The sequence below is a fragment of the Dromiciops gliroides genome, chromosome 2 (genome assembly GCF_019393635.1).
Source record: "Dromiciops gliroides isolate mDroGli1 chromosome 2, mDroGli1.pri, whole genome shotgun sequence".
NCBI lineage: Eukaryota > Metazoa > Chordata > Mammalia > Microbiotheria > Microbiotheriidae > Dromiciops > Dromiciops gliroides.
Genome location: NC_057862.1, coordinates 558303489 through 558319663, shown reverse-complemented (window position 1 = coordinate 558319663; position 16175 = coordinate 558303489). Strand labels below are relative to the sequence as shown.

Genomic DNA, 16175 nt, shown 5'->3' with positions numbered 1-16175 from the left:
ATTAGGGACAAAGTCCATGAAAATAAATCTAATAACCACCTGTTTTATCAGTGAGAAAACCCGGCATGTGAAATTTTTAGAGTATGTGGTAGACAGCATTTTAGAGTGGAGGAATGCTAGAGGTGGAGTTAGAAAACTGGTGTTTGAATCCTGGCTCAGCTACTTCAAGAACCTTGGACAAACCACAAGCTCTCTGGGCCTCAGTTTCTTCATCTGTAAAGTAAAGGGGTTAAGATGACATATGAATCCTTTGATGACAATTCTATGTTGACATTTTTAGGGCACCAAAGCATGCTATATCAGATCAAATGAACCATTTTTGGATTTTTATACCATTTGCTTTAACACATTAAGAAATGGATGTGCAAATTTCATGCAAATAACATTTCTATGAATTCAACTTTTATTTTGCTCTTAACACTACACTTCATGTACACAGAGAGAATTTAATTAATGTAACTTCTGAATTTGTGTAATTTGGAAGGTAAACCTTTGGGTCATCATTAGGGGAAAATATCATTAGAATTACTTCACCCTGCATAAATATGACACTTGTTTTTATTAGTGACTAATAACCACCATATCCTCACATCAAATAATCAAAACGTAAATAAATTAAATATATAGGACACAAGTGCAGCCCTTCTAAATTACTTTATCAACATGTTATCACAAATGAGAAACAACTCCAAAGCCAAGCTGAAGTAGTTAAGAGGAAGCATTTCTTTCTGTTGTTTTTAGGGATCAGGTCTGCCTTTGCCAGCAGTTCTTGCCCTGGTATGAAGAAATGTCTACAAAAGCAGGTACCATATAAGTCTGCATAAAGAGTAGTAACATCCAATGCATGACTGGAAAGTCACCTAGTTTTAAACTTTGATGTTAGGTTTTAGTAAAATAAAGGAAAAACAAAATCAAAAGCAGATGACACATTATAACTTAATTTTTACTGAATTTATCAAATACCTTTTCTTATTTACACACACACTAAACATTGTAGACATGGAAACAGAAAACATTCACTTAATGTATGTATCTTACAGAGATATTGATGTAACTAAAAACAATGGCTTGTCCCATATGGAATTTAGTTTCACGTACAGAAGAGATAAAAACAATTATTAAGAAGTCACAGTAAATTTTAAAGTATTCCTCAAATTGTTATACATGATAAAAAAATTCAACATCGGAGGAAGAACAGATTAATTAGACCTGAGGAAAGATCTAGAGATTATTTGCATTGCTATATGAATCTGCATGATTTTTAAAAAATAAGGCTCAGGGTTTGGCCAATCAACACAAGCCACCAAATCTAAGGCTACAAACCCTACCCTTACCCTGTAGTTCCTAGGTCCTGTGTCATTGAGTGCATGCATTTAAAGACACTTGTGATCGTCATTTGATATGGCTGAATTTTCTTGTTTTTGTCTAGTTTAGGTGTTTCATTTCTCCCCCTTTTTAGTAGTAGTATTTTTCAGAACAAAAATAGTCCATGAGATTTTGCTACATTAGTTTTTAGCTATAGAGCATCAGAGTAACATGCAGACAAGGGAGAACTCGGCATACCTAACACTGTCTTAAAGCCAACAAGTCTTATCACATTTAGGTCTAATTAGGGACACTTTAATTCACAGATGGTTGACCTGCTAATGTGATTTGTCAGCACTGGTACCTAGGGGTGTGTGCTGACTGATTATCAACTCAATTTTGCTGAAAGGCATTTATTATGAAGGTGCAATATTTGCTTTTCTAAGTGAGATAACGAACCACCCAATAGTAAAAATGATTATAGTCCATTTGTACATAAAATTATTTTTCTCAAAAAAAACCCTCCCAATTAAATCTGTTACCAAGCATGTAAATCATCTCTAGAAAGAACCTATTTTCTTTTCTTTGTAATTTTTGGTCATAAAAATTGTAGATGAAATTAGCCCCTCCCCCCTTTTGCCACAGAAAATAAAGCATGAGCTAAATATGCTTGTGTCTATCCCTGAAGCAAACTGCAGGGTCTTGGTCACAAGCTTTTGACAGTCAGAATTTGTAATTGGAAGGGTAGCACAGAGTGCGCCCTGAAATACAGTGGCACAAGCTTGTGGTGCTGTACCATAATCATTATGAAATAAAGGGACTTTAATTTGGCCTCTTCTATGTTGACATGCATCATCATCACCTCTCTTAGAAATCCAGTTATTTTACATGCCTTCATGACACCTGATGATTTTATGTTCCTCAAAGAGTTATCTGAACAAACTCTGGGCCAACTCCAAATTGAGAAACCATAAGTTTACTTAGCCTATTAGTCAGGCTCTTCTACATTGTTTAAAAAACAAAACTAATAAAAAAGCTTAAATGACTGTTTGCCATTGTGTCGTGCAGATTTAAAATATAACAAATGGGGATGAGGTATTTGCTGGCATAATCAGGAAAAAACCTTGAAAATCAACTATTCATGATACTGTCTATGATAAGGAGCCAGAGAATACTTACATAAATAGACTAGTTTACAAAACAAAAACAATCTGAAGTGATTGAATTTTCCCTTATGCTCCTTGAAATGCCCCAACTACCTGCCTACGTCCAAGCTAATATACAAATGCTTTTTGGGGGGATGGCATGTCTCTAGGAACTAGAAAAGAATTCTAATTCCTAAAATCCTTATGGGACACAGTTCAGTGACCTGAAAAGAAAGGGACTAGAAGGTCTGAACCCTTCCTAAGGGTGAGTTAGAGGTTTCCTGACTTCCGACGAACTAGGCTTACATGCATTATTGAAAGTCAGGCAAGGGCTTGAGGCTGACTACACACACAACTGGTTCTACTGTTTTGTCTGAAGTTAGCGCCATCCGAATGGTCAAAATGACTGTGTACATAGGAATAGACTGATTGTACAGACACCATTTTTTCAGGCCTTCATAGTAACCCTCAAATGAAAGGTGTCAGGAAGGTATTTCATATAACTACATGAAACTAGAAAGGGAAATGAAGAGAAGAAAAAAGGAAAAGAGGAAGAGTTAATATCATTCACATGATCTGATTTCTTCTGTGACCTTGAGCATTCATCACATTCATCATCAACTGCCAGTCCTGACTTGCTCACACTTATCTCCCTGCCTCATCCTTCTCTGATTGGGTTTACGTCTCTTGGTTTATGAAAAAGTTCAGTGTTAGCTAATGGGGAGCTATGCACTTTGGAGATGATCTTAAAAGTAAATGTACTGGGTGCCCCAAAAGTCTTAGTGTAGCCTGAAGCTTTAATAACTAGGGATTGAACTCAGTGGCTAGCTGGTAGGTCTCTGACATTAGCCAATTAGAATAAAGTAATGATTGGGGCCACAAAGTATATTTATTTATTTACTCAGAAGTGGGGTCAACTCCAGGCAATTTTTCTTGTGTGTTTCTGGCCTTTCATCTGCAATAGTGCATCTCACACCTGGCACACAGTGGGCTCTATATAGATACTTAATGGTTTTTATCCCCACAATGTCTAGTATAGAATCATGCACAACATTGCCTCTCAGTATATAGTTGTGCCCTTCTTAAGAGGCTGAAGAAATGGAATCTGTATGTTGAAATTCTTCTGTGGTTATAGTTATAGTGGTGGGAACGATGAAGTTAAGACTTGGGGCACAAAGAGAAAAGCATTTTTAGCAAATGAGGCTTTACTATGGGTTAGAACTCAAGTCCTTCAAGAGTGCTGGTCATATCTTAGTTAGTTACTGTTATAATGACAATCTACATGAAAACAGATTACCCAGGTTTTGAATAATGGTTAAGTAATAGAGGTTACAGATTCAAATTGTAGACTTTAAACTATCTGTTCAAATAAACAGCTTTTGATATAGTGAATACTGTTCTGCTCATCCTTTTCTTTATGGAAGATTATCAATGAATGAGGATTTGCTATAATTTGACTTGACCTGTGATCCCAGAAAGCTGAATCTTCAATGCTGCGATATCTCTCAATTACGACCTGGAAGCTCTACAGATTATCATTTAAACTTATCCAGTGCTAGTGGATATCTGGTGGAAAATTACATCCTGATATCTGACTAGGTAGTGAAGTGAGTGAATCAAACTGAAGTGAAATCACTTCTGGGCCATGAGGAAAAGCCCTTGGGGAAAGCCAGTTTTCTATGATGATGAAAGCTTTTTTTTTTTAAACTAAAACACAAATACTAATATCATAGTCATTATTAATGAAATCAATACAACCAAAGACAGTTCCATAAACAATTTGCTTCAATACCTGTTTTATATCTTCCTATGACAGTTGTGCTTCTGCTTATAAATAAGAAAAAAGTACTTGAGTTACACAAAACCTGTTACCTGTGATACACATCAAAAGCCACATAGGATTCCTTGTACTTGCTGTTCCTAGTCTAGTCACAAATAATGCACAAGGGAGAGGGAAGTGAACCTTGTTTGGTGGTGAATTTTTCTTTTCTTCTTTGGAAGGAACTGTGATTTTATAGCACAAAATCATCCTGTGAAGTTCAGACAATTGCTGATACTGCCTATTTGGAGTTAGCTCAAACATTTTCTTTGAGATGTCTCAGTTTCTAATGTACTTTAATTTGAAGATTTGCTGAGGGCACTAGCAGAACGACGAAGTTTCCCAGAGCCTTTCAGTTTGGGGGCACGGGTAAGTGATGGAGACGTTTGACTGGCCACCTCTCCTCCCATGGAAGCAGGAAGGTCAGCGCTCACACTGGTGGTGAGGCTATCTGCAAAGGAAGCAGAGAAAAGACAAAGGAGAGCAGAGTTAAAGGCTTTTCTTCAATGTTTCAAATGAAGAAAGATATGAGACTGTAAGCTCAGCTCAGCAGCAGGGTGGCTCTAGCTAGCTTCTTATTCAAATGGGCTTCAAGTATATTCGTTTTCTTTATCATTACTTGATCTTTGTTGAGTATTTAAAGTTTGGCAGGTATGTAGAAAGGAAACCACGTGGAATCTGACATAAGAGGACATCAGTTCAAATCCAATTTGCTACCTGTGTGACACCAGATAAATAACTTGGAATCTCTGCATCTTGGTTTTCTCATCTACAAAATGGGTCTATTAGATTAGACAATTTCTAAAGCCCCATTCCAGCTCTAAATTCCACAATGCCCAGTGTGGATGTTTTACCCACAAGCCAAACTGGAGAATACAAAATTATAAGAGGCATCAACCCTAGAGCCTCACATTCTATTGATCCTCCAAAAAGTCTCTAGAAACTTCTTGCAAAGCTTAGTGAATCCCCAATAGTGCCAATGGCATCTACAGGTACTTACACGTTGATATTTGACACATTAAGTTACAACTCAATTATTTCCCCAAGGTGGCTTTGACTAGAGGTCAGAATTAAATAGCTTGTTTGAATCAGAACACAAGCGGATATAGCCATTTACCTCTGGAAAAAATGAATAAACTTAAAACCTGCCCATCTGCAGCTTTCAGCTTCTCCCAGGACACTTCTAATCAAGCTCAGAGGAATACAAGAATGTCTCCTGCAATACAGGGAGGTTGTTGCTGCTGCAGGCCAGCCTTCCCCAGGACAATTCAGTCGGCGAGAAGGCCATTTCATCAGCCTCACTTGTGTTACAGCCCAGGTTTCCCCATAAGGAAAATATTCAAGAGCTATAGTTCTATCATCTTATTAACATGGCTTCTCTTCAGGGGTTTGCTTTTTAACAGTTAGCGTTTCAGATTAATTTGATTCAGGCCATATCAGAGGGGTTATTTCATGCATAGTTTGTATCTTTCAACTGGTCTGGCTTGAGACTACCACTAAGCAGTCCCCAAATCAGTTCTTCCAAAAATCAAATCCCCAGTGGACACAGAGCAAGCTGAGACCACTGGTATCAACTTCCTTGGTGTATAGTGAAAAACCAATAGTTTAAAGGGTTATAACCACAGAGAGACCTATGTTTTCTCTTATTTCTTCTGGGCCAAACTCAGGCATTCAATAAAGTTGGTAAAGCACATGGAGCGAGAGCTCTGTTTCCCTCCCACTAGTTTTGTCTTTAAAATCAGGCTGCCTATGACAAAGACAGGGAGCCATACTTTGTCATAGTAGGACAAAGAAGGATCATTAAAATGCATCTCCCCATCAAATGAGCATGCTAATGAAATGTACTAGCATTTAACTTAAAAAAAAAAAAAAAACAACCCTAACAAAAAACCCATGCTCTGACTCAGTTGCTAATTCCAGGCAATTTTCCATCCTGAAATACTTAATACTTAATAAGCAATTGTATGAACGACTTCACATTACAAACTAGAATTATTTTTCACTTACCAGATGTATATTTTAGAGAGAGAGGACTTAGGTAGGGAAAGAAAAGGAAAGAATATTCTCTTGCAAATAAATGTAAAATATGTGTTGGTGTTTAAAGAAGTTAACTGTGAAAAAGTAGACCTTTGTTAGTTCTGGATTAGGAGGAGAAACATTCTGATTTTTTCCCCAGGGAGAAAGCAGGAGGGTAGCTTGCGTTCCTACAGCTAAGCAGAATGGCAGATGGTCAAAATAATACAAATTTTGCCAACTGGGCAAGCTCAAGCAATATTCATGCAAGCTCTTTAACAATAGGGCTCCTGTGCTTATGAGAAGCTGTACAGTTCAAACAGGCAAAAGCGTGTCCGTAAAAAGGCTAAGCCACACCTCAGCACCCAGAATCACCCACAGCATTCCATGAGCCTTTAGAGTTTGGACATTCCATCAGTCAAAAACTTTCTTCTGGCAAGTCCTTAACTATGCAATCAACCTTGAAGCTCCCACTAAATCGTCTTGATTGATAGGGAGACGGCAGCTGCGGAATGAGCAAGCAATAACCACAAAAGATAAAGGCTTTCATACAAATATTATAATTCCACTTGCAAGCTGTCTGGCATGAACTCTAATGACTTGGCCATTTTCTTGCAATAGAAGCTTGGAACTCTATTCAGATAATATACTTGAGTCTACTTCATGACTCTGGTCAAAGAAAATGGGAGTATATACACACACATGTGGACAAATAAGTAACACTGCATGAAACTTACATCTGAAGGAGATTAAAAAAATCTGTTTTTAGGATTACAAACTGGATGATCTGAAATTTATGGCCTGTTTCTCCTCTAAGTGGCCAACTTGAAGCCCTATTTAGGGCAATTAAAAAATCTGGGCTTGATCCATCACTAAGAAAAGAACTTGCAGTTTTGAAATGGGGGTCAGCTTTCTAGAACACATTTCTGCTCTTCTGAAATACACTGATTAAATGACATTTTAAAAGATCAGTGTTAGGGGTGCTTCCAACAAACCAAAATACTAAGCTGAACTGTCATCCCCAATGAATACGTGATCTGATGGAAACAAATGAAGTGATTTTGTCCTATCTTCTAATGTGCTCCAATGTGGTTAAGAAAGGACCATCCATACTGACTTTCTCCCTCAGAAAGGTGGTTTGACTTTTGTTTTTTTAAATTTCAAAGGCTCCATGCGTCTGGGGATCAGATTGTAAGGAGTTAATTCAGTAGAGCAGCCCCCTCTGCCTAAACCCAGCCTACCAGAGAGTGTATCCAGCCAGGATGCTGCTTCCATTCGATCAGTACTTTGGAAACTGCCCAAACAAGCAGAACCGAGAAGCTTGCAAAGGTCACACCTGGCGTGTGGCCGGCCTGCTCTCTGGGTCCTAAACCGCACCCCCAATCTCCAGGTTCATGGCACTCTGTGCTTCCCCGCCTTTGTTTCCTTTTCCTCCCCCAGCTGTTCCATTCAGCAGCCCAAGCTCGGCAATCTGCCCTCCCCAGAAAGAGAGGCATTTATTAAGCTGAGCTAACTCAAAGGGCCAGCACAGCACGTGCCGCTTCTTATCGGGCCCCATCTCAAGATCCTATTCCATGGTGCTTAGGCAACAAAAAAGTAAATGGACTTAACTCCCATTGGCTCCCCTGCAGCAATTCAAACAAAAGTGGAAGCAACAAAGACATTTTCCAGTATGGCAGGTGTTGGTGTCAGATTCCGCCCGAAGCAAACAGGAGCAGAAGAAAGACAAAGTATGTGTTTTCCGTTGAGGCTCAGACATGCAGGGACAGGGCGAGCCTGTCAGAGAGCAGCCAGGCAGCAGGGCTGTTAGTGCCGCTACTTAGTCAGGTGGGAATTGTCTGGGCTACTTGTTTCCAGCCTGGTTCTTGGAATGCACATTTTGGAAGGAAGGATGAAAGGCAGTGAAAAAGGGAGAGGGCCAGAAAAAGAGAAGGATGGCCAGATTTCAGCTTAACATGAGCAACCAAGGAGACTGGTTAGTAGATCTGCTGAAAAGAGAGTTAGCACCGTGCACTGAGCAAACCTGCGGGCAGGGTCAGGCTTACCTTGGCCAATTACGGTATTGAGACCTTTATATATTCTAATCTAAAGGGAAAGAACACAAAGTCAGATGAGTGGTGTACAACATACCTACAACCTGAAGTGAAGATTGTACATTGGTAACAGGCATTTAACTCGCAGACCATTTGGGGACTTCACTGCAAGTCGTGCTATCAAACTAGCACGATCACATTTCTCATTTGTATCATATATACTGTGATGATGAAACAGGATGTTAAAATCACCTTTCACCATGTCTAATGGTGAACCAACAGCCGAAACTAAGCTTATGTTCACATTTAAAAGCTTTTCCTTAGAATCCAAGTTACCACATGAAAAAAGCCCGGCCCAATGTCCTCATATATACCATGTCTAGAGTGAATCAAAGGGCATAGTTTACAATAAGAACTTTTCAAATTCGAAGACAGCCTAAAAAGCTAACCAGTTATTGTAATGCATCCAAGTATACAATTCTAAAGCCCCTTTTATTTGGTGGCTAATGGCTTAATGGGTTTTATATTATATACAGTATACAGTATATCCATACAGAAATGCTTTTGCCACCCAATGTCACTATTTTGGAGCAAAGGAAATATCTAGACTGACAACCAGTATTCATCATACCAGACAAGTACACTGAGAAAGGACATTTGGTAGGAGAACCCTAAAGGCAAAACTATTCTTGATGAAAAAAGCAACAAGATTCTTTGTGACCATGCAGCAAAGAAGGCTTTACATGATTTTAACTTTTTCCCCCTCCTTAAGTTTTGATTCTTTTCCCACCAGTTCCAACTTATCCCTTGTAAACTCTCCTTAGCAGGCACATTACCTTTCTGAAGCAGGCAACGGTGCCCCCCCCCCAATTCAGTGTCATTTGACTACAATCAAATCTGGACAAAGGACATTTATCAGTGATGTGTGCCATTGTCTGCATTTGGCCACAGTTGTAAACTTGGATTTTCCTGCTGACCCCATCTGTAAAGGTTGGCACAGTGATCAGGGTCAGTTGCAGCACTATTGTGATTTTACTGATAAGATTCACCTAAACAAATGTAAAGTTATACATTCCAAATATATAGTTGTATATAATGATAAAAATGCAGTTATACAGCCCAAAATATTAACGAAAAAGATATTTTCCTACCAGAATGAAGCTGGTAGACAACAGGAACAGCAAGCTGTATCAATGAGCTTTATTTCAAATACAAACGTGCCATTGTTGTGGCTCAAGGAGAAGATGCTTTAGGACTTGGTGATAATATTTTCCTTCTTAACCAATTATTAATGGATACAATGAATTTAACAACTCTGTTGGTAGTAATCAATGTGTTCCATAACAATAACAATACTATATAGTGCTTTAAGGATTGCAAAGCACTCAACTGATCCTCACCACAACCTTTTCAGGTGGGTGTTACAATTGTTTCCACTTTACAAAATGAGAAAACTGAAATACAGAAAAGATAAGTGACTTGCCCAGGATCATACACCTAGTATGTATCTGAGGCAGGATTCAAACTCTGGTCTTCCTGACTCCAAATCCTAGCCACTGTGCCAATTAACTGCCTCCATGAGCCCTTTAGGTTTAAACAATACTTACACCTTTTGTAAATGAAGGGCCAATCCTTTTACTTAGCAGGTCACACTAAGTCTCAGTGTGACTCCCTCCCCCTTACTAGAATCATTTAAAAATATCATCCCATAACTATCAAGATTACAGAGAAAAAAAAACCCTGCTCTTGGAGACTCCCATAATGTGGTGTTAGGTGGTGTTGCTGCTGATGCAGATTGCCACCGGTGGGGCAGCAGTACGGGCACCCAAGGCCTTTTGAAAGGTGTTGTGTTGATCTCTTTCCTCTACCCCAACTGTCTCAGTCTTGGCCATGCATACAGGATATGGTGGTAGAAACCAGGAAAACAGATGGTACAGCTAACAATAAAGGACTTCTTTGTAATTGCTGATGAGGAATGGTTTGTTCCTCTCCTCAGCATATTCCCCAGACACAGGCTGATGTGGTATGTATGCTGGACCAAAGAGAATGTCTCAATAACTGCCAATCTGTAGCTGAGTTAAGGAGATTCAGAGACAGCCATGTTTGGGGCTTGGTCTGAATTATTACAGGGAGCACAAGCATCACATGCCCTCAACATGAAATCAGAGGTGCCTTGAGGCTATGAATCAGTAGGCAAGACAAAATGGGTTATGAGGAGAGAAACAGCATGGTACAGTAGAAAGGACATTTGACTTGGAGTCAGAAGACCTGGTTTTACATCTAGATTGAGCTCTTATAACCTCTGAGGTCTCAATTTTTTAAAATTATAAAATGCAGCTAATGATACTTATATTATTTCATCTCACCTCACATGAGATGATGCATATGAATGCATTTTCTAACTGTACAGTACTATTAAAAATAAGCCTTTAAAAGTCAGTATCTTATCAGAGTATTCAAATACTTGCAAGAGTCTAGGGACTTATATATTAAAGCTATACATTCAGAGCTGTATTAAGTGGACAAACATGGAAAGATGACACGCATTTAGAGTTAATGAGTGGTCAGAGAAGCTAATTTAAAAAGCTTTTGTCTTCTGTGGCTGTTTTCTATAGGAGATACTGAAGAGGTAGAATGGGGCCTCTGAGGTCTCTTCTAATTTTGAGATTCTGTGATCTATACTCATTAGAGCTAATATGCCAGTTACCACTGAATAAACTAACCCTATGATGAAGAATAAGCCCGGTTATTTACTTTTTCCACATATCTCTTTTACTCCCTACACCGATTTGGAACCCTGACCAACAATGTGCTGTTCACTTGTTTAGGGAGAGAAGAGCAGCTGGCTCAAACATAGCCCCATGAAGGAAGCATCCTAGCAGGAAAGCAGTGGCCTGGAGTAGCTTTCTGGAAATAACTTTCATGGAGAATGTTCTTCAAGCAGGTGCATAAGTTGAAAAGTACAAAAAGTAATGATACAAATGAAGAATGTTTTATTCAATGCATCTTTTAGTAACAATAGTATACATGAGTCACCAGAGAGGGTAGTTTGTCTTTTCCCATTACAAGAGATTGGCCATAGTAAAAAAGATAAGTAATTTCCTTAGGCACTTTAAGAAACCATTGATGTACCAGCAGGGTAAAGCATGTGGGTCCTCATGACAGAGAGGTGATGATAGTACTCAAAAATGCAGATGGAGACATTATATTGGACAAAGCTAATGGAAAACATTTGTTTAGCTTGACATGCATATTGGTAATGAGGCTTTTGTTTTTCTTTCTCTTTTAATGGGGGAAGGTGGTAAGTGGGGGAGGAGAAAAGAAATTGAAAATTAAAAAAAAATTAAATAAGGCCTGTGGGTCTCCCCTCAGGGATTTGGTGGAGATAAGTTTTCAATAACAAAGGAACAATTAACCAATCTATAAGCAATTACTAAATGCTTAGTATGTCCTAGACATTGTGCAAAACACAATGGGCATACAGTACAAGAAAAAGCAAAAATATAAGCTATAGAACACAGTAAACTTAGAGGAAAAGGCTTCCTGTAGAAGGTAAGTGTTTGAGAAAAGTCTTCCAGGAAGGCTAAGAATTCTAAAAGATTCAAGTGAGGAGAGAACATTCCAAGCATGGGGTAGACAAGTGCAGACAGAGAAATGGAGATGGAGCAGTGTGTATGAGGAGTATCAAGGAGGTCACTATGGCTGGACCACAGAGCCCACGCAGCTAAGTGATACGTTAAGAAGGAAGGGTCCAATTTTTGAAGAACTTGAAACGCCAAACAGCGGGTTATATTTGATCTTAGAAATAAAAGGAAGTCACTGGAGTTTACTGAGAACGAGAAGGAAATGGTCAGGTCTGTGCTTTAGGAAAATCAATTTGGCACCTATGTGGAGGATACTCCTTCCTATGTCTTGTAACTGAACACATCACCAGAAACTGATTAATAAGGGGACAGAATCCATTTTGCAGCTGGAGGCAGAAAAGAAGAGCCGATTTGGCCACCAAAGTAAGGGGAATGCTAAATGAAGTAATGGAGAAAGGGAAAAAAGAGCTGGAGATCAGAAAGCTCACTGGGGATGGCTGCCTGGGCTATTCAGATCTCTTGGAATGGGCCTGAGTGAGGGAACAGGTGCAGGTAGTTGCTGGATGCAGCCTACAAACTCAACTCCAACATCTCCTATTGTATGGGCTGGCAACCTAAGACCCCTGGGAATTATCCAGATTGATTAACATTTCCAAATGGCCTAAAGGCTCATCCCAACATTTCCACTCCAATAGCAGTGGCCATGTACTGGCCCTGGCTCAGGGCTTGGCTTCATCTTTCTAAGGCTTGGTCCTTACCCCTGAATTTCCGATTCTGTAGCTAGAAGCTAGGACAGCTGGACAGCTGGGTAGATCACAGATTGGTGCTAAGAGAACAAACTGGTGGAGGAATTATTTATTTGCTTCTCCAATATAAGTCATATTGGTTTAGGAGCAAGTTTAGTTTGTCTGGAAGTCATCTGATCCAGAACGGAGAAAAAGTTGATTACAATTTATTTTACTAGAAGTCAGGTCACCTAGTCCAGCTGCATAATTACAAGACTCCATCACAATATTATGTGATTATAGACAGATCTGCCCACCCTTGGGGTGTCCAGGTGAAACACACAGCTACAGTCAGAAAAGGAAGCAGCTCGGTGGACTGGAAAGATCATTGGTCTTAGAGCCAATGGACTAGAAAGACCCTATTCTTCCAATTAGCAACCATATAATCGTGGGCATATCTGACATCTATTTGCTTGAGCCTCAGTTTTCTAATTTGTAATAATACCTAGAATTTATATAATGCTGTATAAAAGTTTGAAAAGCACTTTATAAATGTAATTTTATTCTCACAACAATTCTGGGAGGTAGGTGCTTTTATTATTCTCCTTTTACAGATAAGGAGACTAAGGCAGAGTGACTTGCCTAGGGTCTTTAGACTAGTGTCAGAGGCTGGATTTGAACTCAGGCCTTCCTGACTCAAGGTCAAGTACTCTAATTACAGTACCATGACCTGCCTAGTACTACTTTATATGCCTATCTCAAGGTTGTTGTGAGGAAAGTACTTTTTAATGAAATGGCAAATCTTTTTTCCATCATTTTCACTAGAAGCCTAACCAGTTTCTCATGTACCCTTTGGCCTTTCTTTTCTCATTAGCTTGGGAAAAGACTTCTCCTTGAAGTGATTAGTATAATGATTGTAAGGAAGAAGTCTTTGATGACTTCACTTAACTGATGTATCTCTGAGTTTACCTTTGATTTGGTGAAAGGGGAATTAGACTTGTTCTGTTTGGTACTGGATAGCAAAAATAGGAGCACAGGTGGAAAGTGCAAGAAGTAAATTTCAGCTAGATAAAAACATTTCAATTCTTTGAGAGTAGGGATTTAAGATTTTTTTTATGGCATATGAATACTCAGTCCTTAGCACAGCATCTGCCCCAAAGTAGGCACATAATAAGACTGTTGATTGTTTACTGCCCAGATTATACATATGTGTATCCATCCCTACACACACACACACACACACACACACACACACACACACACACACACACACACACACACGGCAAAGAACACAGATAAATAATGAGTTAGGCCCAGAATTGAAATCACAATGCTTTCCATTGAAGGCCCATCTTTTTAATATAGCTGTTCTATTGGTGATGTATGCAACGAGACATGTAATACAACAGTTTTTAAAAAACTAAAAATTGAATGTCACACAAAGAGCAATAGAGAGGGCCATGCTGGGTATGAGCAACTCTTCAGAGAAACTCTGAAGAACAGGAGTAACAGATAACATTATGAAATTATATGAGAGGGGGCCAGTTAGGTGGCACAGTGGATGAAGCACTGGCCCTGGATTCAGGAGGACCTGAGTTCAAATCCGGCCTTAGACACTTGACACTTACTAGCTGTGTGACCCTGGGCAAGTCACTTAACCCTCATTGCCTGTGTCCCCCCCCCCCCTAAAGAAAGTGAAACGGGAAGTGACCATTCTGCCATCTTGTAGCACCCATTAAAAAAAAAAAGAAATTATATGATAGGAAGAAGAGAAGGGTTGATATGGCAAAGGTTAGGGATGGCAGGTAGACAGTTTTCAATTGTCACTTGTGCAATGTCAGGAGAAAGAGAGGAAGGCCTTCACAGCATGTTGGGTGGCCCCACTTTGGTAAACTTATGGGGGAATATGGACAACAGTAGTATAGATTAGCATAAATGGATAGGTTGCAATCTGTATCATTGGAAGGAACATTCAAATTGATAGGATCACAAATTTGAGAATTTGAGTCAGGAGAAACTTCCTAACAATTGGTATTATACATACGTGACAAGGGTTCCCTCAATAGTTAGTGGGTTTTCCCTCATTGTATTACTTCAAACAAAGTCTGGATAACTACTTGTCAAATATGTTGCAAAAGCAATTCCTTTTTAAAAATAAAATTGATTATTCTAAATGACCACTAAGGTGCCTTTCTAATTCTAAAATTCTGTGACAAGTGATTCCATTCCATCCTGGCATTTTCAGCAGATTACCCCTTGAATCACCCCTACTCTCACTTATCTTCAATCTCTCCCTGTATACTGGTTGATTCCCTAATGCCTATAAATCTGCCCATGTTTCCCCCATCCTAAAAATATCCTCGCTTGATTCATCCATCCCCAGTAGCACTAGCACTCTCCTCTCTTTTGTGGCTAAACTCCTTGAGAAGACCCCACTATCTTTCCTCTCACTGCCTTAACTTTTTACAGTCTGGCTTTCAACCTCGTAATTTAACCAAATTACTCTCTTCAAAGTTACCAATGATATTTTAATTTCCAATCTAATAGTCTTTTTTCTCAATCACCATGTTTCTTGACTTTTCTGCTGCTGTTGACACTGTTGATCATGTTCTCAGTGTCATCTTTGACTGCTCTCTTGGTCAACCCATAAATCCAGTCACTTGGCAAATCTTGTAATTTTTTTCTTTCCAAAGTCTCCTCAACATATATTTAGTGGCTCCCTATTACCATCAAGATATTCTCTTCTATCTAGGTTTGTTTTTTTTTTTGAGGGGGTGGGGGGGGGGACAGGTACAGGTACACTACTCTCTCCTGGTTTTCATTCTACCTTCTGTCTCTTCAGTCTTCTTGGATGAATATTTAGCCAAGTGACACTTGCTAACCATGGGTGGCCCATGTAGCTCTATCGTGGGCCCTCTTCTTCTATACCATTTTACTTGGTGATATCATTGACTTCCATGGATTCAATTATTATCTCTACACTGATGATGCTCAAATAATCTACTTATCCAGCCCTAATATCTCTGCTGACCTCTAGTCTTGCATCTTTAACTGCCTATTTGACATCTTGAACTTCCCCATCACTTAGGTACACAACTTAGGTGTCATTCATTCTTCTCTCTCCCCACTCCATATTGCCAAGGTCTGTCAATTCCATTTTGCAACACTTCTCAAAAGTGCTACCTTTTCTCCCTCTGACAATGCCACTACCCAGGTGGCAGCCCTTCCCACCTCATGCGTACACTACTGTAATAGCCTCTTCTAAGCAACCATCAAACTGATCTTCCTAAAACCAGGTCTGACTGTATCACTCCTCTACTTCATTAACTCCAGTGTCTTCCTATCACCTCCTAATCAAATATAAAATCCTCTGGTTGGTGTTCAAAGGTCTTTATAACCTACCCCACTCAACCCCCCTGGTATTCTGCACTTTGAAATTCTCTTACTCTCTGCAGAATTATATATATATATATATATATATATATATATATATATATATATATATATATATATATATATATATATATATATATATATATATATATATATAT

At 39.1% G+C, this 16175-nt stretch overlaps 1 protein-coding gene across 1 annotated transcript in view; it reads right to left on the bottom strand.

The window, feature by feature from the left end:
* Positions 1 to 385: 385 nt before the first annotated feature.
* Positions 386 to 16175, bottom strand: part of RALGAPA2 (Ral GTPase activating protein catalytic subunit alpha 2) — a 409525-nt gene continuing 393735 nt past the window's right edge. Inside the window, 1 exon segment of the mRNA XM_043983629.1 lies at positions 386 to 4720. Coding sequence (XP_043839564.1) covers positions 4566 to 4720 — 155 coding nt within the window. The 3' untranslated portion in view covers positions 386 to 4565.